This window comes from Ranitomeya variabilis, chromosome 4 (genome assembly GCF_051348905.1).
Source record: "Ranitomeya variabilis isolate aRanVar5 chromosome 4, aRanVar5.hap1, whole genome shotgun sequence".
NCBI classification, from domain to species: Eukaryota; Metazoa; Chordata; class Amphibia; order Anura; family Dendrobatidae; genus Ranitomeya; species Ranitomeya variabilis.
The window spans coordinates 72,845,678-72,871,837 of record NC_135235.1 but is presented as its reverse complement, the minus strand read 5'-3'; the positions used below and the strand labels follow the sequence as shown (position 1 = coordinate 72,871,837).

Below are 26,160 nucleotides of genomic sequence, written 5' to 3'. Positions count from 1 at the left end.
CGCCTGGTTTTCTCCACACATACCACTTAGAATTATCACCAAAAATCTCTATCTTCATCTCATCAGACCAGGGAATCTTGTTTCTCATAGTCTGGGAGACCTTTGTGTGTTGTGTTTTTTTTTTTTTTTTGTTTTTTTTTAGCAAACTCTCTGCGGGCTTTCATATGTCTTGCACTGAGGAGAGGCTTCTGTTTGGCCACTCTGCCATAAACGCCTGACTGGTGGAGGACTGCAGTGATACTTGGCTTTGTGGAACTTTCTCCCATCTCCTTACTGCATCTCTGGAGCTCAGCCACAGTGATCTTGGGTTTCTTCTTTACCTCTCTCAGCAAGGCTCTTCTCCCACGATTGCTCAGTTTGGCTGGACGGCCAGGTCTAGGAAGACTTCTGGTGGTCCCAAACGTCTTCCAATTACGGATTATGGAGGCCACTGTTCTCTTAGGAACCTTGAGTACTGCAGAAATTCTGTTGTAACCTTGGCCAGATCTGTGCCTTGCCACAATTCTGTCTCTGAGCTCCTTGGCCAGTTCCTTTGACCTCATGATTCTCATTTGGTCTGACATGTACTGTAAGCTGTGAGGGTTTATATAGACAGGTGTGTGCCTTTCCAAATCAAGTCCTATCAGATTAATTAAACACAGCTGGACTCCAATGAAGGAGTAGAACCATCTCAAGGAGGATCACAAGGAAATGGACAACATGTGACTTAAATATGAGTGTCTGAGCAAAGGGTCTGAATACTTATGACCATGTGATTATTTCTGTTTTCTTTTTTAATAAATTTGCAAAAATTTCTTCATTTCTGTTTTTTTTTTCAGTCAAGATGGGGTGCAGAGTATACATTAATGAGAAAAAAATAAACTTTTTTGAATTTACCAAATGGCTGCAATGAAACAGACTGAAAAGTTTAAAAGGGTCTGAATACTTTCCGTACCCAGTGTACATGCTTTTCGGTAAAAAAAAAAATGTGTTAATATCCTTTAAAACCTTCAACCAGTCACCTCATCACTATTCTTACTAAACAGCAACATTTCCCTGGTGTTATTCCCATACAAAGAAATGGGGGAAAAAAATTATGCCGGATGTTGTTTCTATTGCTGGAAGGTATTGCTTCACCATGGTTTTTGTAGTCTGTCATTTGGCAGTGTTAGAAGGTAAATTTGGAGCTGCGTAGTGATATTTCCCCATCCCTGCTGGGGAGGTAATGTGTTAGGGGTCGTACTAGGGGTATTTGCAGATTTGAAATTACCATCACTCCAATGTATGCTGCAGATATCACCGGGTGAAATGTAGGCAAAATGTGTACATTTTTAATTTCTGCATCTCTTGGCGGGAAAAAACGTGTTTTTGTACTTGTGTTTTTGTTGCAGATTTTTCCCCAATCATTAGTATGGGTGATATATCTGCAGCAAAAATGCTGAGGCTATGTGCCCACGATCCAGGACTAGCGGCGCCTTGGACGTAGCATATGTTCGCTGCATCCAAAGTGCTTCCTTGTATTGAACGCAGGTACACCATATCTGCAAGTGTTCACCAGACCATATGGATTTACCGCATTCAATACATTTTATTGATGAAATTTCTGTTGTGGAGGTTAGTGTCTCCGCCAGAGAAATTAACGTGCTGCGGTCCTGAAAGATGCGCCGCATGTCAGTGTCCACAGGTGATCAGGCGCACATGCACGCATAGTGGACATGGGAATTCTAGAACAAATCTGTCCCCTGCGGTTTTGACACTGCATAAATATTCAGCGTCAAACCCGCAGCAATTTCTGATCGTTGGCACGTGCCCTGAAAGAATTGACATGTTGCAGATTTAAATCTGCAAGGAAAAAATAAGCAACCTGTGCATAAGACTTGAGGATTCTCATTCATTTTACTGGCATCAGAAAACCTTTCAGGTTTTGTGACATCTGCACTGAAGTAATACAGCAAAAATGCAACATGTGCGCACAGCCTAAGGGCTCATTTCCACATGCGAGTCACACGTCCGCATCTCGCATGTAGAAACCAAGCTCTGGTGTCTGCACTCCGGAGCAGAGCGTGCGGCCGCATAGGAACACATGGAGCCGCACAGCTCCGCTCATGAGTGCCGGCGCCAGAGCTTGGTTTCTACATGCGAGACACGGACGTGTTTCTCGCATGTGGAAACAAGCCCTAAGGGTAAGTTCAGGAAGGCAGGAACATGACAGCGTAAAGGGAGCGTGAATGGCAGTAATAGGGAAGGAATATTTGCTCCAACTTGTCATATTTTCTCTCCATTTCAGCACTCAGATAATGAGCAAAAAATGACAAGAAAGCTCCTAGAATCTCACATGAAAGCCTCGTCCTGCAGCGAAAATGATCTCGGCCGGTCGGCTTCTTCATGCCTGGATTGCTTTAGTAATATGTACCGTTTGTAATGTGGTTAGATGTTTCACTGTGTGAATCCAATATATTTCCTGCCATTTTGGGTTTGTCCCCATAAAGGGCGCTGGACCTGTCGTTTCTTAATGTGTAATTTTCTTTAATATATTTTTTTAGGAGTAAAACTTTCGTCCAAAGTGAGATTGTGGTAAAACTGATCATCCTATTAATTATTTAATGATGGAATATTACTTTTTGCTGCACAATTAAATGTTTGATGCGTTGATGTTTCTGACTCCTGAAAGTCTATGAGGAATAACAGGACTTGCGGCCACTATGTGACTTGTATCTTAGGCTACGTTCACATTTGCGTTGTGCGCCGCAGCGTCGGCGCCGCAACGCACAACGCAAACAAAAACGCAGCAAAACGCATGCACAACGCTGCGTTTTGCGCCGCATGCGTCCTTTTTTTCATTGATTTTGGACGCAGCAAAAATGCAACTTGCTGCATCCTCTGCGCCCGGACGCGGGCGCCGCAGTGACGCATGCGGCGCAAAACGCAAGTGCGACGCATGTCCATGCGCCCCCATGTTAAATATAGGGGCGCATGACGCATGCGGCGACGCTGCGGCGCCCGACGCTGCGGCGCTGACCGCAAATGTGAACGTAGCCTTATACTTTTATCGTAGTCTTATCTTCTGCAGGTTCTTCTTGCTTCACTCTTCATCCAATAATTTCCCCTTCCGATTCATAGACTTCTATAGGCAGCAAGTGTAATCTTATCCCTCGATGAAGACAGAGTTAAGCAAAAGGGAGAAAAGAAATGACAAGTTGGGAGCGAGGTGTTTGACTCTAAGGCCGGGGTCGTACATGCGAGAAATTCGAGCATCAGTACCCGGCACTGCCACCGGCACTCGGGACTGGAGCGTTAAGCTGCGTCTTTTACTCTTCCAAGTGGAAGTCGCCCGAAGAATGAGCGTGTCGCTGCTTTTAACCGCTTCACGGTTTCCGAACCCTGATGTCGTTTAAAATAAATTACATAAGACAGAACATGTGCAGAGCGAGGTTGTTCTAACATTGCTGTGCACTATATTCATTTTATGGAGGTCTTCTTCTGTGTGTGCACGTACCCTAATGTATGTCAAAGTTCCTAATCTTCCGTTTTCAAAATAATACTCTAGTAAGGGGCCGTGAAAAAGGTTTTGCCATCTTGCTCTTTCCTATTACTGCATGTTGTTAAAGCACCACTCCAGCTTTGTGTTTTGTTTTGTTTTTCTAAGCGCTGGAGCGGCGCATTAAGTGTAAGTTCCCTGCCCCCGGTCACAGTCATACTCTGGCGTCTTCACCGCTCGTTGGCACTGCTGTGGTCCCATGGCACCAGAATGTGGCTCTCATAGACTCGCATTGATTAGTGACCTCTGCGCAGTTCCATGAAACACTGAAGCTGAAGGCAGGTCACTTTTCGCTGGAAACTAACGGGAGCGACATTGGAAAAGATGAAGGCGGCAGATAGGTATCAGACAAGAGGCAGGGAATTTAATCCCTTAGTGACAGAGCCAATTTGGTACTTAATGACCAAGCCACTTTTTACAATTCGGACCACTGTCACATTATGAGTATAGCTCTGGAACGCGTTAACTGATCCTGCTGATTCTGAGAATTTTTTTGTCACATATTGTACTTCATGTTAGTGGTAAAATTTCTTCGATATAACTTTACTCATGAAAAAAACTGAAATTTGGCAAAAATTTTGTAAATTGTGCAATTTTCAAACTTTTAATTGTTGTACCCTTAAATCAGAGAGTGGTGTCACACAAAATGGTTAATAAATAACGTTTCCCACATGTCTACTGTACATCAGCACAATTTTGGAAACATAATTTTTTTGGTTAGGACGTTATAAGGGTTAAAAGTTGACCAGCGATTTCTCATTTTTCCAGCAAAATTTACAAAACCATTTTTTTAGGGACCACTTCACATTTGAATTGAGTTTAAGGGGTCAATATAACAGAAAATACCCAAAAGTGACACCATTCTAAAAACTGCATCCCTCAAGGTGAGCAAAACCACATTCAAGAAGTTTATTAACCTGTGAGGTGCTTCACAAGAACTAAAGCAATGTGGAAGGAAAAAAATGAACAATTTATTTTTTCATAAAAAATTTACTTTGGAACCAATTTTTTTTTATTTTCGTAAGGTTATCAGGAGAAAATGGACCGCAAAATTTGTTGTGCAATTTCTCCTAAGTACGTCGATACCCAGTATGTGGGGAAAAGCCACTGTTTGGGTGCATGGCAGGGCTCAGAAGGGAGGGATCACCGTTTGACTTTACACAAAATTGGCTGTAATCAATGGTGGGCACCATGTCGTGTTTGGAGACCTCCTGATGCACCTAAACAGTGGAACCCCCCCTATTTTAACTCCAACCCTAACCCCAACACACTCCTAATCCCAGCCATAACCCTAACCACAACCCTAGCCCGAACCCTAACCCTAAAGTGGAAATACAATTTTTTTATTTTATTATTTTTACCTAACTAAGAGGGTGATAAAGGGGAGTTTGATTGGTGTATCGGTGGTCATTAAGTGGTTAAATTTAAAGTACCACTCCAGCGGTGCAATAAAAATAAACGCTGGGGTGGTGCTTTAAAAAAAAAATAATAGATTAGCTATACTTTTGACCTTTTTTTATTTTGGGCTTTTTAATCATCTGCAGATGGGTGGGAATCATCTGAGACCCCTGTTTTTGCTGCATTTTTAGTGAAACAAAACGCAGGTACAGCAGTATGTGAAACTCATTTATTTTTGTGCTTTTTGCAAGTTTAAACCGAAATGTCCTCACCGGAGCCTGTTTACTAGTTAATGAAATTTGTGATTTATGAAAAGTAAACTAAGGCTACTTTCACACTAGCGTCGTGCACTGCACGTCGCTATGCGTCGTTTTGTAGAAAAAACGCATCCTGCAAAAGTGCTTGCAGGATGCGTTTTTTCTCCATAGACTTGCATTAGCAACGCAGTGCGACGCATTGCCACACGTCGTGCGACAGTTGCGTCGGTCCGTCGCCACCAAAAGTTGCATGTAACGTTTTTTGGTGCGTCGAGACCGTCTTTTCCGACCGCGCATGCGCGGCCGGAACGCCGCCCCCACCCCCCGCGCATCACAATGGGGCAGGGGATGCGTTGAAAAACAGCATCCGCTGCCCCCGTTGTGCAGCGCTTTCGTACGACGCTAGTGTGAAAGTAGCCTTAGCCTGAGTATCTCCTTGCCTTACCAGTATGTGAAATTGAACAATACCCTACCAGTTCAATGCCCTACCAAGGTGAGAAAGTAAACAATACCCGACCATCTCAATGCTCTGTCAATGTTAGGTAAACTATTCCTGACCAATGTAACTCCTCCCCTCTCCCTATCACTGTTTTTACATTTGCAATTGTGTATTTTTTCATGAACTCATATTAAGTTTTTTTTCATAATAGTCACTATTTTTTTTTCCAGGCATTACAAACTTTTGCGACTAAATTTGATAAAATTGCCTTTTAAAAAAAAAAAAAAAAAAAAAAAGTTTTATGGTTTCACATACATCTTGCAATTGTGTTGTTCATGCTTACAAGGTGGAATCAGAGCTGAGCTTTGGGATCCTGAAAAAAGTAGCAAAAAAAGCATCAAAACCTGGGGTTTTTTTACTGCCAAGAGATCAGGTTTTGGATAAAGGGGAAAAAAAAGCAGCTAAAAAGCAACCTGTGGGAAGATGTGAATGGCTTTAGGAGACTAGTGGTGGCGACATTAGTTGGCTACCTCTGTAGAGTCTCAGGCTATTTGATACATGCAGTGATATTTGCGTTGTGAGTCTTCGGTCCTCGTGGCTTGGTCTCCCATTAGGCATGCGTTTCAAATCTTATGCACTTTCCTCTGGAAAGGACGACTGTTCCTCAGGTCAGGGCCGGATTCTATTATTTACAGAGGACTGAAGTGAAGTAGCGGCTAATCTACATTTCTGTTTCTGTATATTTATTCTGCTCATAGTCAGTTTTTTCCTCCTGTGATGACTCTAACAAGGCTTTCTTAACAGGGGCTGTCAAGGTCTGATTGCTTATGGCTGTCATTCGCTGGTTCTTGTGGTGGACCCCAGCACGGCACAGATACTTCAGGTCTTAGAAAAACACAAGTCTGACATAGTCAAGGTAAGCTGAACAACCGGACTTGTTGTCATATCTTATAATGCAGATATCTTAAAAGTGAACATGTCACAATGAAAATGGTGTCTGATCTTCGGGCAGGATAATATAGAGCAACAGGAGCTGATAAGACCGATAGGCATTTTTGTTGGAGTTTCAGTAAAACTTTAATTTTATTAATTGAATTTGTGCTGGGTGCTGAAGACAGCTCTCATTAGTCTCCCCTGCTCGTGCTGCGATCAGCGCTAATGGGGGACAATGTTGAGAGTTGTGTTCAGCTGATAACAGCGAGAGCAGGCAGCGGCAGATGGGAACATTCATTAGCCTCCGCCTGCGCTATAAATCTATATATAAAAAAAATGCCGTGGGATTCCCCTGTATTTTTGATAACCAGCCAGGCAAAACTGACAGCTGCGGGCTGCAACCCTCAGCTGTCAACTTCAGCAAGGCTGGTTATGAAGAATAGAGGGGTCCCCACACTATTGTTTTAAAATTATTTAAATAAATAAAATGACGTTGGGTCTCCCCTATTTTTTGACAACCAGCCAACCTAAAACAGCTGGGGGCTGGTGTTCTCAGGCTGGTAAGGGCCCCTGCATAAAAAATAGCTGCCCGCAGGCACCCAAGGAAAAGCACATATATTAGATGTGCCAATTCTGGCGGGGTTGATGTCACGTTTTGTATTTTGCAGAAATTGCATTATCTTTTACACTTGTGGATTGCCAGTTGCCTCTGTTTTATCAATTTCCTGAGCAAAAGATGACAGAAGGATGCACTATGAGACGAAAACAAGTCGGCGTAGACTGTGGTAATTTATACTACGGTATATTGCTTGGAAACCTTGAGTCCTGGCATTCATATGTACTTTGACACTTACTACCTAATTTATCCCCTTTATCCACCGAGCCTGTTTCACCTTCCTGACCAGGCCAAATTGTACAATTCTGACCAGTGTCACTTTATGAGGCTATAACTCTAGCACTCTTTAACGGATCCCACTGATTCTGAGACTGGTTTTAATGATACATTGTACTTCATGATACTGGTAAAATTTATTTGATATGACTTGCATTTATTTGTGAAAAAAAATTAAAAATTGCAAACTTTTCAACAAATTTTCAACTTTTAATTTATTATGCTCTTAAACCAGATAGTCATGTCACACAAAATACAGTTGAAACTAGAAGTTTACATACACTGTATAAAAAGACACATCTGCATGTTTTTCTCAATATCTGACATGAAATCAGAATAAACCTTTCCTGTTTTAGGTCAATCAGGATTACCATAATTATTAATATTTGCCAAATGCCAGAATTATGAGAGAGAGAATGTTTTAAGGCATTTTTATTACTTACTGCAAAGTCAAAAAGTTTACATACACTAAGATTACTATGCCTTTACACAATTGTGGGAAGGGTCTTTGGCATGCACTTAGCCTTAATAGGGCGAGGTGCTGGTGTAACGGACCAGTGGTCCTAAGTCTAAATAAGAATTCAATTCACCGCACACTCTAATAGAATTACGTGCAATTTTGTCATGCAAAACAAAGTATAGTTTTATTTATCTGGGAGCGCAGCAGAATAATACAGCTCATGCGATCTTAACCAAACGTTTCTGCTCCACCGGAGCCTTTGTCATGTAATCGCTTATTCCAGTATGGGAGTAGCATGTAGAAGAGAGGATTAGTTAAAGACACACCTGTCCATGTACTTTAATGCACACCTGAAACACACTGCTTCTTTGTGTAGCATAATGAGCGTAATGACCATCGTTACGTTTGGAGGAAAAGGGGAGAAGCTTGTAAGACTAAGAACACCATCCCAGCTGTGAAACACAGTGGTGGTGGCAGCATCATGTTGTGGGGTTGTTTACTGCAGGAGGGACTGGTGCACTTCACAAAATAGGTGGCATCATGAGAAAAGAAGATTGTGGCAATACCGGAGCAACATCTCAAGACATCAGCCAGGAAGTGGGTCTTCCAAATGGACAATGACCCGAAGAATATTGCCAAAATGGTAACAAAGTGGCTGAAGGATAAAGTCAATGTTTTGGAGCGGCCATCACAAAGCCCTGATCTCAATCCTATTGAAAAGGCCAGGTCGAGCAAGGCGACTTACAAACCTGGATCAGTTACACAAGTTTTCTCAGGAGGAATGGGCCCAAATTCCGACCAACTGTTGTGAGAAGCTTGTGGAAGGAGATCCCAAACGTGTGACCCAAGTCACTCTGTTTAACCCCTTTACCCCCAAGGGTGGTTTGCACGTTAATGACCGGGGCAATTTTTACAATTCTGACCACTGTCCCTTTATGAGGTTATAACTCTGGAACACATCACATTTGAAGTCACCTTGAGGGGTCTATATGATAGAAAATACCCAAGTGTGACACCATTCTAAAAACTGCACCCCTCAAGGTGCTCAAAACCACATTCAAGAAGTATATTAACCCTTCAGGTGTTTCTCAGGAATTTTTGGAATGTTAAACAAAAATGAACATTTAACTTTTCTTCACAAAAAAATTACTTCAGAAAATGGAAATAAATACATTTTTTTTATTTTATTATTTTTCCCTAACTAAGGGGGTGATGAAGGGGGGTTTGATTTACTATTTATAGCGGGTTTTTAGCGGATTTTTGATTGGCAGCTGTCATACATTAAAAGACACTTTTTAGTGCAAAAAATTGTTTTTGCGTCTCCACATTTTGAGAGCTATAATTTTTCCATATTTTGGTCCACAGAGTCATGTGAGGTCTTGTTTTTTGCAGGACGAGTTGACGTTTGTATTGGTACCGCTTTCGGGCACGTGACTTTTTTGATCGCTTTTTATTTTTTGTGAGGCAGAATAACCAAAAAACAGCAATTTATGAATTTCTTTTGGGGGGGGGGCGCTTATACCATTCCACATTTGATAAAGCAGTTTTATTTTTCGGGTCAGTACGATTACAGCGATACCTCATTCATATCATTTTTTTTTATGTTTTGGCGCTTTTATACAATAAAAATTATATATATTTTTGCATCGCTTTATACTGAGGACTATAACTTTTTTTTTATTTTTTCGCTGATGACGCTGTATGGCGGCTCGTTTTTTGCGGGACAAGATGACGTTTTCAGCGGTACCATTTTTTTTTATATCCCTCTTTTCTCTAGTAACCACCACGACAGCACACCTGGAGGATGTTACTCCTTTCCTAATAGGGACAGGAAATGACAAAGAGGTTAAATAACCCCTCCCTCATCCTCCCCTCAGTGTTTTTTCCTGTCCCTACTAGGGATGAAGAGGTCATCCCAGGTGTACTGTGCTGGCAGCGGTCACCGGTGGGAAAAGAAATCTTGACGCCGGGCAGCTGGGGAGCAGACTTGCCTCTCTTCCCCGTGCGCTGCTCCCGTCTCCTCTGGACTCGGGACATCCGCCACCAGTCCGCACCTGCAGGGCAAGGTCTGGGCGGCATTCTTCGGCTGGAGACCTCTCGGAGCTCTCCAGCCCCTCTCCTCCTCCAGCGGTATGCGCGCGATGAGGACTTCCGGTCTGAAGGCGGTGGCAGGATGTGACGTCAGACGCCGGCCAGCTTCAGCGTTCAGGAAGGTCCTTTTGCGTTCCACGCTGGAACACATGATAGAACGGCGTGGATGATGTCGGCGGCCTCCCCCCACATACATCCGGATATTGGAGGAGGAGGTCCTCTCACCAGGAGGACAGGTGCTGTGGTCCGGTCGCCTATTTAAGAGCCCCAGACAAGAAGACATCTCAGGTAGGACCACTGTGTGGTGAAAATCATGGAGATGTCCGCTGCCTCGTGCTCTGCTCTTGCAGATCCCAGCACATCTCGGCCCCAGTAAGTAGTCTGGCCCAGGGTGTCCACTCCCTGATGCGGGTTGCAAACTTATGATTCCTTCTCCCCTTTATTTCAGGGGGACAAGGAACCCGCATCAGGAGGCAAATCCAAAGCTACGCGCAAATGCGCAGTTTGTGTAAAGAAATTGTCCTCTTCATACAAGAAGACATTGTGCAAAGAATGCACAGAGAAAATTATTACCGGTAATTCGGTTTCTAGTAACCCACCACGACAGCAGGAGTAATCCCTCCCTTTGCTTAATATACGTTCTGAAAAGAATAAATATAATTTGAAGCATTACTTCTCCTGTGGTCCTTTATAATAACACTGAGGGGAGGATGAGGGAGGGGTTATTTAACCTCTTTGTCATTTCCTGTCCCTATAAGGAAAGGAGTAACATCCTCCAGGTGTGCTGTCGTGGTGGGTTACTAGAAACCGAATTACCGGTAAGACTAATTCTATTTTTGATCGCGTGCTATTCCACATTTTGTTTGGTGGTATGATGATAAAGCGTTGTTTTTTTGCCTTGTGTGTGTTTTTTTTTTTTTTTTTTTTACATCGTTCACTGAAGGGGTTAAATAGTGGGACAGTTTTATAGGTCGGGTCGTTACGGACGCGGCAATACTAAATGTGTACTTTTATTGTTTTTTTTTATTTAGATAAAGAAATGTATTGATGGGAACAATATATATATTTTTTCTTTGTTTAGGTTTTTTTTTTTTTTTACACGTGTAAATATTTTTATTTTATTTAAAAATTTTTTTTTTTTTTTTACTTGTTTACTTTGTCCCAAGGGGGGGGGGGACATGACTATATAGTGTCAGATCACTGATCTGACACTTTGCAGTGCACCGTGTCAGATGAGCGATCTGACAGGCACTGCGGGAGGCTTGCTGGAGCCTGCTCTGAGCAGGCGCTTGCAAGCCACCTCCCTGCAGGACCCGGAAGGCCTCCCGTGGCCATTTTGGATCCAGGGCCTGCAGGGAAGAGGAGGTAGGAGACCCTCGGAGCAACGCGATCACATCGCATTGCTCCGAGGGTCTCAGGGAAGCTCGCAGGGAGCCCCCTCCCTGTGCGATCCTTCCCTATGCCGCCGGAACGCTGCGATCATGTTTGATCGCAGTGTTCCGGGGGTTAATGTGCCAGGAGCAGTCCGTGACCGCTCCTGACACATAGTGCCGGATGTCAGCTGCGATAGTCAGCTGACACCCAGCCCCAATCGGCCGCGCTTTCCCCATGAGCGCGGCTGATCGGTGATGACGTACTATCCCGTCGGTGGTCATACGGGCCCATACCCCCTCGATGGAATAGTACGTCATATGTCAGAAAGGGGTTAAGGGCAATGGTACCAAATACTAATGAAATGTATGGAAATTTTTGACTTTGTAGTAAGTAATAAAAATGCCTTAAAACACATTCTCTCTCTCATTTTTCTGACATTTGCCAAATATTAATAATTATGGTAATCCTAATTGACCTAAAATGGGAAAGGTTTATTCTGATTTCATGTCCGATATTGAGAAAAACATGCAGATGTCTTTTTATATAGAGTATGTAAACTTCAGCTTTCAACTGTAGTTACTAAATAAAATTTGCCGCATGTCTATTTTACATCAGCACAATTTGAAACATTTATTTATTTTTAGGAATTTAGAAAAGTTAAAGGGCACCTGTCACCCTGTTTTTTCCGTCTGAGATAAAAATACTGTTAAATATGGCCTGAGCTGTGCATTACAATAGTGTATTTTGTGGACCCCGATTCCCCACCTATGCTGCCGAAATACGTTACCAAAGTAGCCGTTTTCGCCTGTCAATCAGGCTGGTCTGGTCAGATGGGCGTGGTGTCTTCCCCCAGATCTTGCTTATTTTTCCGTTGGTGGCGTAGTGGTTTGCGCATGCCCAAGTCCAGAATCCAAACCATTTTTTTTTAGGGACCACCTCACATTTTGAAGTGACTTTAAGGGGCCTATATGAAAGAAAATACCCTAAACTGACAGAATTCAAAATTGCAGCCCTCAGCCTGCTCAAAACCACATTCAAGAAGTTTATTAACCCTTCATGTGCTTTACAGGAACGTTTTTTGATCACTTTCTATTCCGATTTTGGGACGCAGAATGAACAAAAAACAGCAATTCAAGAATTTTATTTATTTATTTTCTTTTTTTTAAATGCCGTTCTGTGTGTAATAAATTGTTGATTAGGCAGTTTTATTCTTTGGGTCAATATGATTACAGCGATACCACATTTATATATTCATATTTTTATGTTCTGAAGCTATTACATAATAAAAAATATTAGTTTTGCATCGCTTCATTCTGAGCTCTGTAACTTATTTTTATTTTTCCATCATTTCGTTAGTGTTCACTGAAGACAATATGTATGTATGTATGTATGTATGTATGTATATAGCAGCCACATAGTATATAGCACAGGCCACGTAGTATTTGCTATATACTACATGGCTCCTATATACTACGTGGCCTGTGCTATATACTGTACTGTGTGGCTGCTATATACATACATACATATTCTAGAATACCCGATGCGTTAGAATCGGGCCACCATCTAGTATATATTATATAATATACTAGATGGTGGCCCGATTCTAACGCATCAGGTATTCTAGAATATGTATGTCCACATAGTATATTGCCCAGTGATGTAGTATATTGCCCAGTTACGTAGTATATTGCCGCCCAGTTACGTAGTATATTGCCCAGCGACGTAGTATATTGCCCAGCCACGTAGTATATTGCCCAGCCACGTAGTATATTGCCCAGCCACGTAGTATATTGCCCAGCCACGTAGTATATTGCCCAGTGACGTAGTATATTGCCAAGTGACGTAGTATACACAGAGCCACGTAGTATATTGGGCAGTCACGTAGTATATTGCCCAGCTGCGTAGTATATTGCCCAGCCACGTATGTCACAGGTTAAAAAAATAAAAAATAACCATATACTCACCTTCCGCAGGCGCGTTGTAGTTCTGTCGCCTGTGTGGGGTGCAGGCGGCAGCTTCCAGTCCCATGGTGTGATGACGTCTCGGTCACGTGACCGTGACGTCATGGCAGGTCCTTTTCGTGCAGGCGCGCAGGACCTGTGATCACGTCGCGGTCACATGACCACGTCGCGGTCACATGACCGTGACTTCACGGCAGGTCCTTCTCGCTCAGGCGCGCAGGACTTGTGATGACGTCGCGGTCACATGACCGTGACGTCATGGCAGGTCCTTCTCCCAGACCGTCCTTGCCTCCGGAACGTGCTGCTTGCATGGACCGGCCGGAGCATCGCGAGGAGCGGGAAAGGCGGCGGAAGGTGAGTATCTAATGATTTTTTATTTTTTTAAATTATTTTTAACATTAGATGTTTTTACTATTGACGCTGCATAGGCTGCGTCAATAGTGAAAACTTGGTCACACAGGGTTAATAGCGGCGGTAACGGAGTGCGTTACCCGCGGCATAACGCGGTCCGTTACCGCCGGCATTAACCCTGTGTGAGCGGTGACCGGAGGGGTGTATGCGGGCGCCGGGCACTGAGTGCGGGGAGTAAGGAGCGGCCATTTTCTTCCGGATTGTGCGCGTCGCTGATTGGTCGTGGCAAAACGCCCACGACCAATCAGCGACTTGGATTCCATGACAGACAGAGGCCGCGACCAATGAATATCCGTGACAGACAGAAGGACAGACAGACGGAAGTGACCTTTAGACAATTATATAGTAGATATGTATAATATTTATATTCTTTTGGTGAAGAATCAACGACAAGTGGAACACAATTGTGAAGTTGAATGAAATTTATTGGTTATTTTAAATTTTTGTGGAAATTCAAATAATGAAAAGTGGGGCGTGCAATATTATTCGGCCCCTTTACTTTCAGTGCAGCACACTCCCTCCAGAAGTTCATTGTGGATCTCTGAATGATCCAATGTTGTCCTAAATGCCTAATGATGATAAATATAATCCACCTGTGTGTAATCAAGTCTCCGTATAAATGCACTTGCTCTGTGATAGTCTCAGGGTTCTGTTTGAAGCACAGAGAGCATCATGAAGACCAAGGAACACAACAGGCAGGTCCGTGATACTGTTGTGGAGAAGTTTAAAGCCGGATTTGGATACAAAATGATTTCCAAAACTTTAAACAGCCCAAGGAGCACTGTGCAAGCGATCATATTGAAATGGAAGGAGTATCATACCACTGCAAATCTACCAAGACCCGGACGTCCCTCTAAACTTTCATCTCAAACAAGAAGACTGATCAAGAGATGCAGCCAAGAGGTCCATGATCACTCTGGATAAACTGCAGAGATCTACAGCTGAGGTGGGACAGTCTGTCCATAGGACAACAATCAGTCGTACACTGCACAAATCTGGCCTTTATGGAAGAGTGGCAAGAAGAAAGCCATTTCTCAAAGATACCCATAAAAAGTGTTGTTTAAAGTTTGCAACAAGCCACCTGGGATACACACCAAACATGTGGAAGAAGGTGCTCTGGTCAGATGAAACCAAAATCGAACTTTTTGGCAACAATGCCAAATGATATGTTTGGCGTAAAGGCAACACAGCTCATCACCCTGAACGCACCATCCCCACTGTCAAACATTGTGGTGGCAGCATCATGGTTTGGGCCTGCTTTTCTTTAGCAGGGACAGAGAAGATGGTTAAAATTGATGGGAAGATGGATGGAGCCAAATACAGGACCATTCTTGAAGAAAACCTGTTGGGAGTCTGCAAAAGACCCGAGACTGGGACGGAGATTTGTCTTCCAACAAGACAATGATCCCAAACATAAAGCAAAATCTACAATGGAATGGTTCACAAATAAACGTATCCAGGTGTTAGAATGGCCAAGTCAAAGTCCAGACCTCAATCCAATAGAGAATCTGTGGAAAGAGCTGAAAACTGCTGTTCACAAACGATCTCCATCAAACCTCACTGAGCTCGAGCTGTTTGCCAAGGAAGAATGGGCAAGAATTTCAGTCTCTCGATGTACAAAACTGATAGAGACATACCCCAAGCGACTTGTAGCTGTAATCGCAGCAAAAGGTGGTGCAACAAAGTATTAAGTAAAAGGGCCGAATAATATTACATGCTCCACTTTTCAGTTTTTGAATTTCCACAAAAATTTAAAATAACCAATACATTTTGTTCAACTTCACAATTGTGTTCCACTTGTTGTTGATTCTTCACCAAAAATTTACATTTGGTATCTTAATGTTTGAAGCATGAAAAGGTGAAAAGTTCAAGTCGGAAAAGGTTGAAAAGTTCAAGGGAGCCGAATAGTTTCGCAAGGCACTGTACCTTAAATTGTCTGTCATCCACTTCCGTCTGGATGTCCTCGAATCCCAGAATTCCAAGCGGAGGAAGTTCACCGACCACCATATTGGGACACCCAAGTGATGGATGTCTCAATATGGAAACTGCTGCTGGTACCAACCTATTATGCGGTACCACCACCTGAACACCGTCGCACACCACACACACACACACACACACACACACACACACACACACACACACACTATACGCCGTACGCACCACATTCACACACTCTCACACATATACACTCACTGTCACACACTAACTCACACTTTCACACTCGCACATTCACCTTACACACACTCATACACACTCTCACGCAGCCTCTTGAACGGTACCACCAGCAGAAGACCGTCGCTAACATGCCGGCGCCAGGATCAGACGAATAATTGACTCACTGCCACCATCTTTGTACAGGAGGAATGCATGCGCAGTTTTAGGGTATGTGCACACGTTCCGGATTATTCGCAGATTTTTCACGTTTTTTGTGCTTCTTTTGGCGGTATTCCGCGGCAAAAACGCATAAAAAACGCATACATTATGCATCCCATCATTTCCAATGCATTCCGCAATTTTTGTGCACATGTTGAGGATTTTTCCGCCAAAAAAACGCATGCGGAAAAATACGCAGCATGTTCATTAATTTTGCGGATTTCCCACTATGTTATTGAATTGGGAATCTCCGGAAAAAAACGCAAAAAAACCGCGAAAAAAACCCCAAGAAAAACATGTGCGGATTTTATGCGGAAAATTTCCGCATAAAATCCTGACGTGTGCACATAGCCTAATGTGACCGCTGCTATCTGTCTGGACAAAGATGGCGAATTATGCGTAGGTGCAGTGAATCATTCGGCTGATCCTGGCAGCAGATGCGTGATGTGTCTACAGGCAGAGGAAGCCGGTCACATTAAAGGGGTTTTCCCACGAGCGAAAGTTCATTTTAAAAATTAACTGTGTCTTACCGTGTACGAAGCATACCACATCTGCTGGGCAGGGGAGGAAGAAAATTATATTACTGAGATTACAGCAGGAGATAACAGAGGATTCATTTTGTGAGGTAAAATATTTCACTGACTGTCTTTAAAAAATATTTTACCTCACAAAATGTATCCTCTGCAATCTCCTGCTGTAATGTCAGTATTGTCTTTTGCTTCCTCCCCTGCCCAGGAGTTGTGTTATGTTCTGTACACGGTCAGACAGACAATTTTTAAAGTGAACTTTTGTTCGTGGGAAAACCCGTTTAAAAAGCAAATATCAACGCCAACATGGCTCCTCCTAAAAAGTACACCAATAACAATGAAAGGAAAGCAGTAGTGTTGAGCATTCCGATACCGCAAGTATCGGGTATCGGCCGATATTTGCGGTATCGGAATTCCGATACCAAGTTCCGATATTTTTGCGATATCGGGAATCGGGATCGGAATGCATATTCATGTGTAAAATAAAGAATAAAAATAAAAAATAGGGATATACTCACCCTCTGAAGCGCCCTGGTTGTAACCGCTGCAACCGGCAGCCTCCGTTCCTAAGAATGAGCGAGTGAAGGACCTGCGATGACGTCGCGGTCTTGTGATTGGTCGCGTGAGCGGTCACACGACCAATCACAAGCCGCCACGTCATCGAAGGTCCTTCACTCGCTCATTCTTAGGAACGGAGGCTGCCGGTTAACACCGCTAGGTCCAGGGTCCGCCGGAGGGGTGAGTATATCCATATTTTTTATTTTTATTCTTTATTTTTTACATGAATATGGATCCCAGGGCCTGAAGGAGAGTTTCCTCTCCTTCAGACCCTGGGAACCATCCAGGATAGCTTCCGATACTTGTGTCCCATTGACTTGTATCGGTATCGGCGATATCCGATATTTTTCGGATATCGGCCGATACTATCCGATACCGATACTTTCAAGTATCGGAAGGTATCGCTCAACACTAGAAAGCAGCAAAGGCACAACGTCGAAGACAACAAAGGGCAAATGAGACTCTTGAAGAGCAACAGCATCGCTGGGACAAAAACAATACATATAAGCATAGGCGTCAAGCACATGAGTCCCCTGAAGCAAAAGTCATTAGATTATCACAGGATGCCATTAGGCAACAACAGCGCCGCATGCCTGCCCCATCGTGATATTACTGCCCTCCCGATGCGATGGCATCGGACCTCCATCTAGTATAATTTTCATTTTTTATTTTATTTTTTTCCTTTAACTTTTTTACTTTGTCACACTATGGGACTTTCATGTGCCTGATCGTAGTTATAATCCATTGCATTGCAGGAGCATTGTAATGTCTTATAACTGTCAGTTTTGCACTGACACAAGCCCCTTAGACCGTTTTCTGCACATGGTCTAAGGAACTTGCCGTAGCCTGGTGACCTGATTGACTGGGGCGCTGATTGGAGGGCAGAGTGGGCTCCCTCAGTCTGCTTGCCTTCTAAATGCTTCAATCAATGTCAGAAATACAGCAAATACATAAAAAATCAGCAAGTACATCAGAATTGTCCTGAGTTGACATCGCCCCCCCCTTAAGTAACAAATTTGAACAAAAGTTTTTTGCTTTTGAATTGCGCACAGCGAATTATTTATTGGAGGATTTTGTGCTGATTCATGTATTTCTCTCTTTGCAGGTTAAATGGGCCAGAGAAAACTATCATCATAATTTGGGCTCCCCATACTCCCTACGTTTAGCATCTGCCGATGCAAGTGGAAAGATTGTGGTATGGGATGTTACCACAGGTACAACGCGATGCGAAATACAAGAGCACTCCAAACCCATCCACGGTGAGGGACTTTGTATTATTCTTTGTTTGTAATTCAGATCTATTAGCAGAACCTTGTCTACGTTCTTTAGCATCGTAGACGAGATGCCCATTATCCAGGCGCCTGGCATAAGCTTCACCGGACTGAAAATTACACGAAGATAGTAACATTGCCACATTAAATGGGATGAGTTTTGGGTTTTGTGGACTTTTTTTGTATTATTGAAGGAACATACTGTACATTATGGATGACGTCTGTCTATTCCTGGTCTGTTTTATTCCCACACAGTATGAAATTACCCAGCCCCCTGTGTTTTTTTTCATTACTCGGATAATATGACCATACATATGGGATTTTACTTTTTTTTTTTCTCATTCTTTCTAGTAGTCTTAAGATTTCTTTTGCGAGGCTCAACTGCACTTCATTTTTACGGTTCAAAAAATGTATTTTCTCGATGTTTTCTTACTATAACGCCAGTTTCACATGTCCGATATTCATCATCCAAGTATGGACTGAGATGTCTGTACCAGCCGCAGGTCTCCTGACCCGAACTCAGCAGCCTATTTATATGGCTATGAAGCTGTTGTCTTTTGGCCAAGAGACCCAATGACTGGCACAGACATCGCAATCCATACTCGGACCATGACTGTCAGCCATGTGAAACTTACCGTATATACTCGAGTATAAGCCGAGATTTTCAGCCCAAATTTTTGGGCTGAAAGTGCCCTTCTCGGCTTATACTCGAGTCACGGTCGGCGGCAGAGTCGGCGGGTGAGGGGGAGAGGGCGCTGAGGCATACTCACCTAGTTCCGGCGTTCCTGTCGCTCCCCCTGGCCATCCCACGGTCTCCGGGTGCAGCAGCCTCTTCCCCTGAGCGGTCACGTGGGACCGCTCATTAGAGAAATGAATAGGCTGCTCCACCTCCCATAGGGGCGGAGCCGCATAATTCATTCCTCTAATGACGGTGCCGGTGACCGCTGATAGAGGAAGAGGCTGCGGCACCGAAGACCAGCTGTCCGGGGGAAGGAGCGGGACGCCGGGAGCAGGTAAGTATGACATATTCACCTGTCCTCGTTCCACACGCCGGGCGCCGCGCCATCTTCCCGGCGTCTCTCCGCTCTGACTGTGCAGGTCAGAGGGTGCGATGACGCATATAGTGTGCGCGCCGCCCTCTGCCTGATCAGTCAGTGCAGAGAGACACTGGGAAGATGGCGCCGAGGAGCTGCAAGCAAGAGAGGTGAGTATGTGTTTTGTTTTTTTTTATTGCAGCAGCAGCAATGGCACAGATTTATGTGGAGTATCTATGGGGCAACGGTGCAGAGCACTATATGGCACAGCTATGGGGCAACGGTGCAGAGCACTATATGGCACAGCTATGGGGCAACGGTGCAGAGCACTATATATAAGGCACAGCTATCTATGGGGCAACGGTGCAGAGCACTATATGGCACAGCTATGGGGCAACGGTGCAGAGCACTATATATAAGGCACAGCTATCTATGGGGCAACGGTGCAGAGCACTATATGGCACAGCTATGGGGCAACGGTGCAGAGCACTATATGGCACAGCTATGGGGCAACGGTGCAGAGCACTATATGGCACAGCTATCTATGGGGCAACGGTGCAGAGCACTATATGGCACAGCTATCTATGGGGCAACGGTGCAGAGCACTATATGGCACAGCTATCTATGGGGCAACGGTGCAGAGCACTATATGGCACAGCTATGGGGCAACGGTGCAGAGCACTATATGGCACAGCTATGGGGCAACGGTGCAGAGCACTATATGGCACAGCTATGGGGCAACGGTGCAGAGCACTATATGGCACAGCTATGGGGCAACGGTGCAGAGCACTATATGGCACAGCTATGGGGCAACGGTGCAGAGCACTATATGGCACAGCTATGGGGCAACGGTGCAGAGCACTATATGGCACAGCTATGGGGCAACGGTGCAGAGCACTATATGGCACAGCTATGGGGCAACGGTGCAGAGCACTATATGGCACAGCTATGGGGCAACGGTGCAGAGCATTATATATATGGCACAGCTATGGGGCAACGGTGCAGAGCATTATATATATGGCACAGCTATCTATGGGGCAACGGTGCAGAGCATTGTATATGGCACAGCTTTCTATGGAGCATCTATGGGGCCATAATGAACGGTGCAGAGCATTATATATATGGCACAGCTATCTATGGGGCAACGGTGCAGAGCATTGTATATATGGTACAGCTTTATGTGGAGTATCTATGGGGCAACGGTGCAGAGCATTGTATATGGCACAGCTTTCTATGGAGCATCTATGGGGCCATAATGAACGGTGCAGAGCATTATATATATGGCACAGCTATCTATGGGGCAACGGTGCAGAGCATTGTATATATGGCACAGCTTTATGTGGAGCATCTATGGGGCAATAATAAACTGTGCAGAGCATTATATGTGGCACAGCTTTATGTGGAGCATCTATGGGGCCATAATGAACAGTGCAGAGCATTATATATGGGGCAGCTTTATGTGGAGCGTCTATGGGGCCATAATGACTGGTATGGAGAATCTATTTTTAATTTTGAAATTCACCGATACCTGCTGCATTTTCCACCCTAGGCTTATACTCGAGTCAATAAGTTTTCCCAGTTTTTTGTGGCAAAATTAGGGGGGTCGGCTTATACTCGGATCGGCTTATACTCGAGTATATACGGTACATACTCTCACCACTGATATCTCCAAATCTAACTTGTATTCGCTATGTTAAGCCGACCATGCTTAGAATAATAAGACAAACATCTAAGGAAAAGAGTTTTTCAGACCTTGGAACGACTAGAACGTGAACTTGGACGAACTTGTCTCGGCAGCTCTAAGTGGTGCCGCGCTCTTACTCCGCTATTAAGAAGTATGTGGTTTAAGCCAAAAGACATGGCATGCAGAACCGTAGTACTTGGATTTGACAGCTAGAGTTGGTGATAATTTATGTCCAGTGCCTGGTAATCTGTGTCTGCTGGATGGCTGCACTGAGAGTCAGGTCCCACCCAATGGCATCTGCGGCTCTTCTTTTCATTATCCACAATAGAGGAACATCAACATTGCAAAAGAAGAGCCGCGGATGTCGGCAGATGGTAATCGGTTGTTTGGGATCCTGTCCAGCAGCCACAGATTACTGACGTGACTGACTGACTGGGTCCTGCAAAGCCATTCCATTGTATTCATGTTCTTAGACTACTAAAGACCTAGAAATTGGGCTGACGTGCTGTAGTAACACTTTGTGGTCTTAATGCTGTAAAATGGTCATACTGTGCAGCACTTTGCTTCCTAGTAATCATCTCTCTACCAATTTCATCACACCCAGGCTTGTCAGGGGACCATTTTAATTGTTATTTTTATAGATACAGCCTGTTTCTTTATAGGCCCGTTTTTCTGTGCCAATAGGTAAAGCTCAATGCTCGTTTTCTGTAGACTGGGGACTGTGCACAGAGTGCTCTGGTTGCACCAAACCGCAATAATGCAATTGTTGTTGGTGTGGTAGCTATTATAGCATATAGGTTGTGACCTGAGACTGGTTAGTTCTCTGGATCCTCGGTCTCAGACTGCTTTGACCTCATATGAAGAGGGGGCATTATTTTGGCATGAGCTCTACTATAGGTTGACTATTTTCATTGGTGAGTTATTGTGCAACTATGGGCATGTCCAAGATATTATCTACCGTAATTATACAAATGTATGAATGACCTGGATAATTTCCCGTACACTATTTTTTCTATCCCTTGGTGTTTTGTGATTGTCAATGCTTGGTTCTCCTATATCATTTTTCCATGTTTTTCCTGTAGACATGCAGTGGCTGTGGAGCCAGGACGCCTCTCGTGATCTGCTCCTCGCCGTTCACCCTCCTAATCTCATAGTATTGTGGAACGCAGATACTGGCACCAAACTATGGAAGAAAAGCTACGCCGAGAACATCCTGAGCTTTTCCTTCAATCCCTTCCAGCCTTCACAACTTGCCTGTGAGAATCATTTATTATTTATTGCCCATTGTTTCAGCGCTCTGCACACTGTATTTAAGATGCGACAATCCCCCAGTACATAGTGGGAATGGCAGATTTAATTTCCCCAGCCGATTACACTGCTACCAATTTCAATTATTATATAATTGTGTTTTGGATGTGAGGAAGAAATCTATGAAACCTTCATAGACCCAGGAAGAACAGAAAGTATTGGTGACGCTCAGTACTGATCCATGTTACTACTGCCAGCCAGAAAGTTGTTAAAAGCAAAATGTGCAGACCTTTAAAGTGGCCTTGTAAGCTCTTCTGACGCTTGTAATGGGGCTGTTTGGAAATTGTAAGTCATCCTCTATTTGTAGGATAAGGAATAACTTAAAGGGGTTGTCCTATGATAAGAAGTTATGTCCTATCGATGTGATCGGTGATAACGTATAGATCAGAGAGCGTCCAAACGCTCTATGGAACTGCTGAGTGCTGCGCTTTTTCCAGTAGTCTCCATTGAGAATGAAAAAGCAGCAGCCAAATTTGCGCACTGCCGCTGCATTCTTACAGGGATAAAACTGCCCCATTTTGCCCATCCGTGTGCATCTCAGCAGTTGGTAAGTCTAAGTTATCACCTATTTTGGGTCAGATGTTATCATCTTTTCACTTCACAACCCCTTTTAATGATCACTTGTGATCTGACCACTGGGACCCCCATTGATCCTAAGGGCAGGGATTTTGAGAGCTTTCTATGAATGGAGCAGTGGTCAAGCGTGCACATCTCAGCCTTATTCATTTCCTATGGGATTGCCAGAGACAGGTGAGTGCAGCGCTCAGCTATGTCCAGCAGTCCCATATACAGTGACTGGAGCTGAGCAGCAGTTGGACCTATGGGGATCAATAAATTACCTCCAATCCTATGGAATGGTGATAACTTACAAACTTGAAAGCCCCTATAAGTGAGTGCTTGCATTTCCCCCATAAAATAACAATTCTGCATGACCTTTTCTCTGAAATCAACATTGCCCATTTCCTCTGTTAATCCTCCTGAAAATAGGTAAACAAATGACTGTGTTGAGTGTTACCGTTCCCTCTGTCAAAGGAAAATGTCTTGTCACACTGACACTCTGAAGCTTTGCACACACCATTTTGACGAAAGATATGATGCTGACTAGTTATCAACTTATTTATGCATTTCCAGGAAGGATAACAGAGGAATGTCACTATGCAGAAAATGGCCCAGGGTTGTAAGAAAGAAGAGATGGTCTGTCCTTGTCATACTATGAGGAATACTAGCAGGTTGACATGACTGCAGGGCTCCAGATCTTCTTCATCTTTTGTATATTTTCATTAACCCTAGAGTAAGGCTATGTTCACATATTGCTTTTTTGATGTGTTTTTTTCCGCACACAAAACCTGCTCTCTTGGCAGTAAGAAACTTGCTTCAAAAAAGCAGATTTTGCTGTGATTTTGCTGTGTTTTTGTCAGGTACGTTTGTCTCTTGTGCATGCTGATAAAGTTTAGTGCATAAAAATAATCTGATTCTACTTCATCAGGTTTTGGAACCAAAAACTTAGCAAAAAATGATACCTGCATTTTTTTCAGTGTTTTTTGCACCACCCATTGCTTTCAATGGGTGGAAAACTGAAAGAAGTGACGAGCTGCATTTTGCAAAAAGCAAGATATTACACAAAATACTGAGGACAAAAAAACCCAAGTTGTGTGCATGAGATTTCTGAAATCTCAGACTTTGCTGGTACAGTAAAACACAGCTGAATACGAAACGCAACATGTGAACATAGCCTAAGAGTGTAAATTGTGTGTTTTTGACATTTTCCAGTTTTTCTCTTGCAGTACTCACCAGTGAGGGCATCGTATTTGTCTCTGACTTTTCGCCATCTAAGCCTCCAGCGAGTAGTGGGCGGAAAGTTTACATCTCAAGCCCTCACTCCAGCCCGGCACATGCGAAGCCAGTGTCCACCACCGGGGCTAAGAAAGCGCTGAACAAGGTGAAGATTCTCATCACCAATGAGAAGCCAAGGTGGGTCCAGATGGTAGAAGCCTGGGGGCCTCAGTATCCTGCATATTAGTGGGAAATGGCATAGTGAATGATTCAATACCACAGCATGGCAATAGTTGATAGATGGAGCATCTTATAATATAAATACATAATATGCCATCGAGAGTCACAAAGAAAGCAAAATATACATGTACATCAGAGATCAACTTTTATTGTGTCCTGCTTTTTGATGAACAAGTCTGTTAGGAGAAAGTTACCAAACTGACTCCATTGTGCCAACCGAAGAGTTTGGTGGATGGATAATGTTATGGGCTTGTTTCTCATGGGTCAGTGATGAAAATGAAAATCCCAGTGCTTCTGCATGCCAGGACATTTTAGTCAGTTGTATTCTTCCAACTGTGTGGGATCAGTTGGGGAAGACCCTTTTCTGTTCCAGCATGACTGTCTCCAGTGCACAAAGGATGGTCTATGAAGTAATGGCTGCACGGACCTCAATACCTTTGGGATGAACTAGAACAGAGCTTGGAAGCTCAACCCTCCCTTCCAACATCAGTTCCTGACCTCACAAATGCCCTTCTGGATGAAAGGGCAAAAGTTCCAGCACCTCCAAAATCCTATAGGAATACTTCCCAGAAGAGTGGAGACTTTTGTAGCTGCAAAGGCGGATTAACTCCATATTAATGTCTGTGGATTTAGAATGGGAGGTCATAAAGGGAACGGTAAGTGTAATGAGGAGGTGTCCACACAGTGTGTATACCTTATGCAGTAAATCAGCACAGAATTTTCTTTTTTAATAGGGTGTAAATTCATAAAATGTGTATACCTGCATGAGTTGAAATCTAAATTAATTTGTGGGATAACCTGCTTAAACTAAAATGATGAAAAAAAGTCACTTGTAACCGTCTTGCCCTGGACAGCACTGTGATGGCGGCATGTGGATGACAAGTTCTCCTTTCCGCTTTAGTGCCGAGGCCGTAACGCTGAACGAGTGTTTGCAATTGTCCTATTTGCCTTCGAAACGCAACCACATGCTCCTGCTGTATCCCAGGGAAATCCTCATCTTGGACCTGGAGGTTAACCAGACAGTGGGAGTTGTAGCGATTGAGAGGACAGGAGTGCCTTTTTTGCAGGTTTGTTTTTTCTTATATGTTTTTTTTTTTTCCAATTCTTCAGGTCATTTAGACCATGGTTTCTTATGGCCGCCTTTTTGCTGTTATCTTGTATGTGACTGATATTTTACATTGTCCTTCCTTGTCTAGGTGACCCCGTGCTTTCAGAGAGATCTGCTATTTTGCCTGCATGAGAATGGGTGTATTACATTACGTGTGGGCAGGCAAGGCTGTGGGAACTCGGGGGTGCCAAATGAAGAAGGAGGTAAGAGGAATTATCCATGACATACTAGTCGTTTATATTTACTCGTTGTGTGATTTATTGTTTATGCTTTTAGTTATTTTACATTACTTTATAGCTTCGTGTCATTGGAGATTTCACCAGCAATTCCCAATCAGAAAACGTTTTCGTACTACCGCACTTTTTCTTACTTTTCCTTGGTCAAGACCGATTTCTCTGGCGCTGATATGGGAATTGTATATCGACTGCAATCGTAGTGTACAATGAAACAAGCATGAGTCATTGAGAGGAATCGGGAAGGAAATAACGTCTGAGTGGCTAAGTGACAAAAAAAAGCTGCCCCATGGGAGATGATCTAGCAGATCATGG

General features: G+C 43.6%; 1 protein-coding gene across 8 annotated transcripts in view; it reads left to right on the top strand.

The window, feature by feature from the left end:
• Positions 1–26,160, top strand: part of WDR11 (WD repeat domain 11) — a 134,288-nt gene that overhangs the window by 4,460 nt on the left and 103,668 nt on the right. For all 8 annotated transcript variants that reach the window (XM_077258730.1, XM_077258727.1, XM_077258731.1 and 5 more), the window contains exons 2-7: positions 6,416–6,527; positions 18,300–18,453; positions 22,266–22,439; positions 24,276–24,462; positions 25,406–25,571; positions 25,701–25,815. In XM_077258730.1, the coding sequence (XP_077114845.1) occupies positions 6,416–6,527; positions 18,300–18,453; positions 22,266–22,439; positions 24,276–24,462; positions 25,406–25,571; positions 25,701–25,815 (908 nt within the window). The remainder of the gene's footprint in view (positions 1–6,415; positions 6,528–18,299; positions 18,454–22,265; positions 22,440–24,275; positions 24,463–25,405; positions 25,572–25,700; positions 25,816–26,160) is intronic.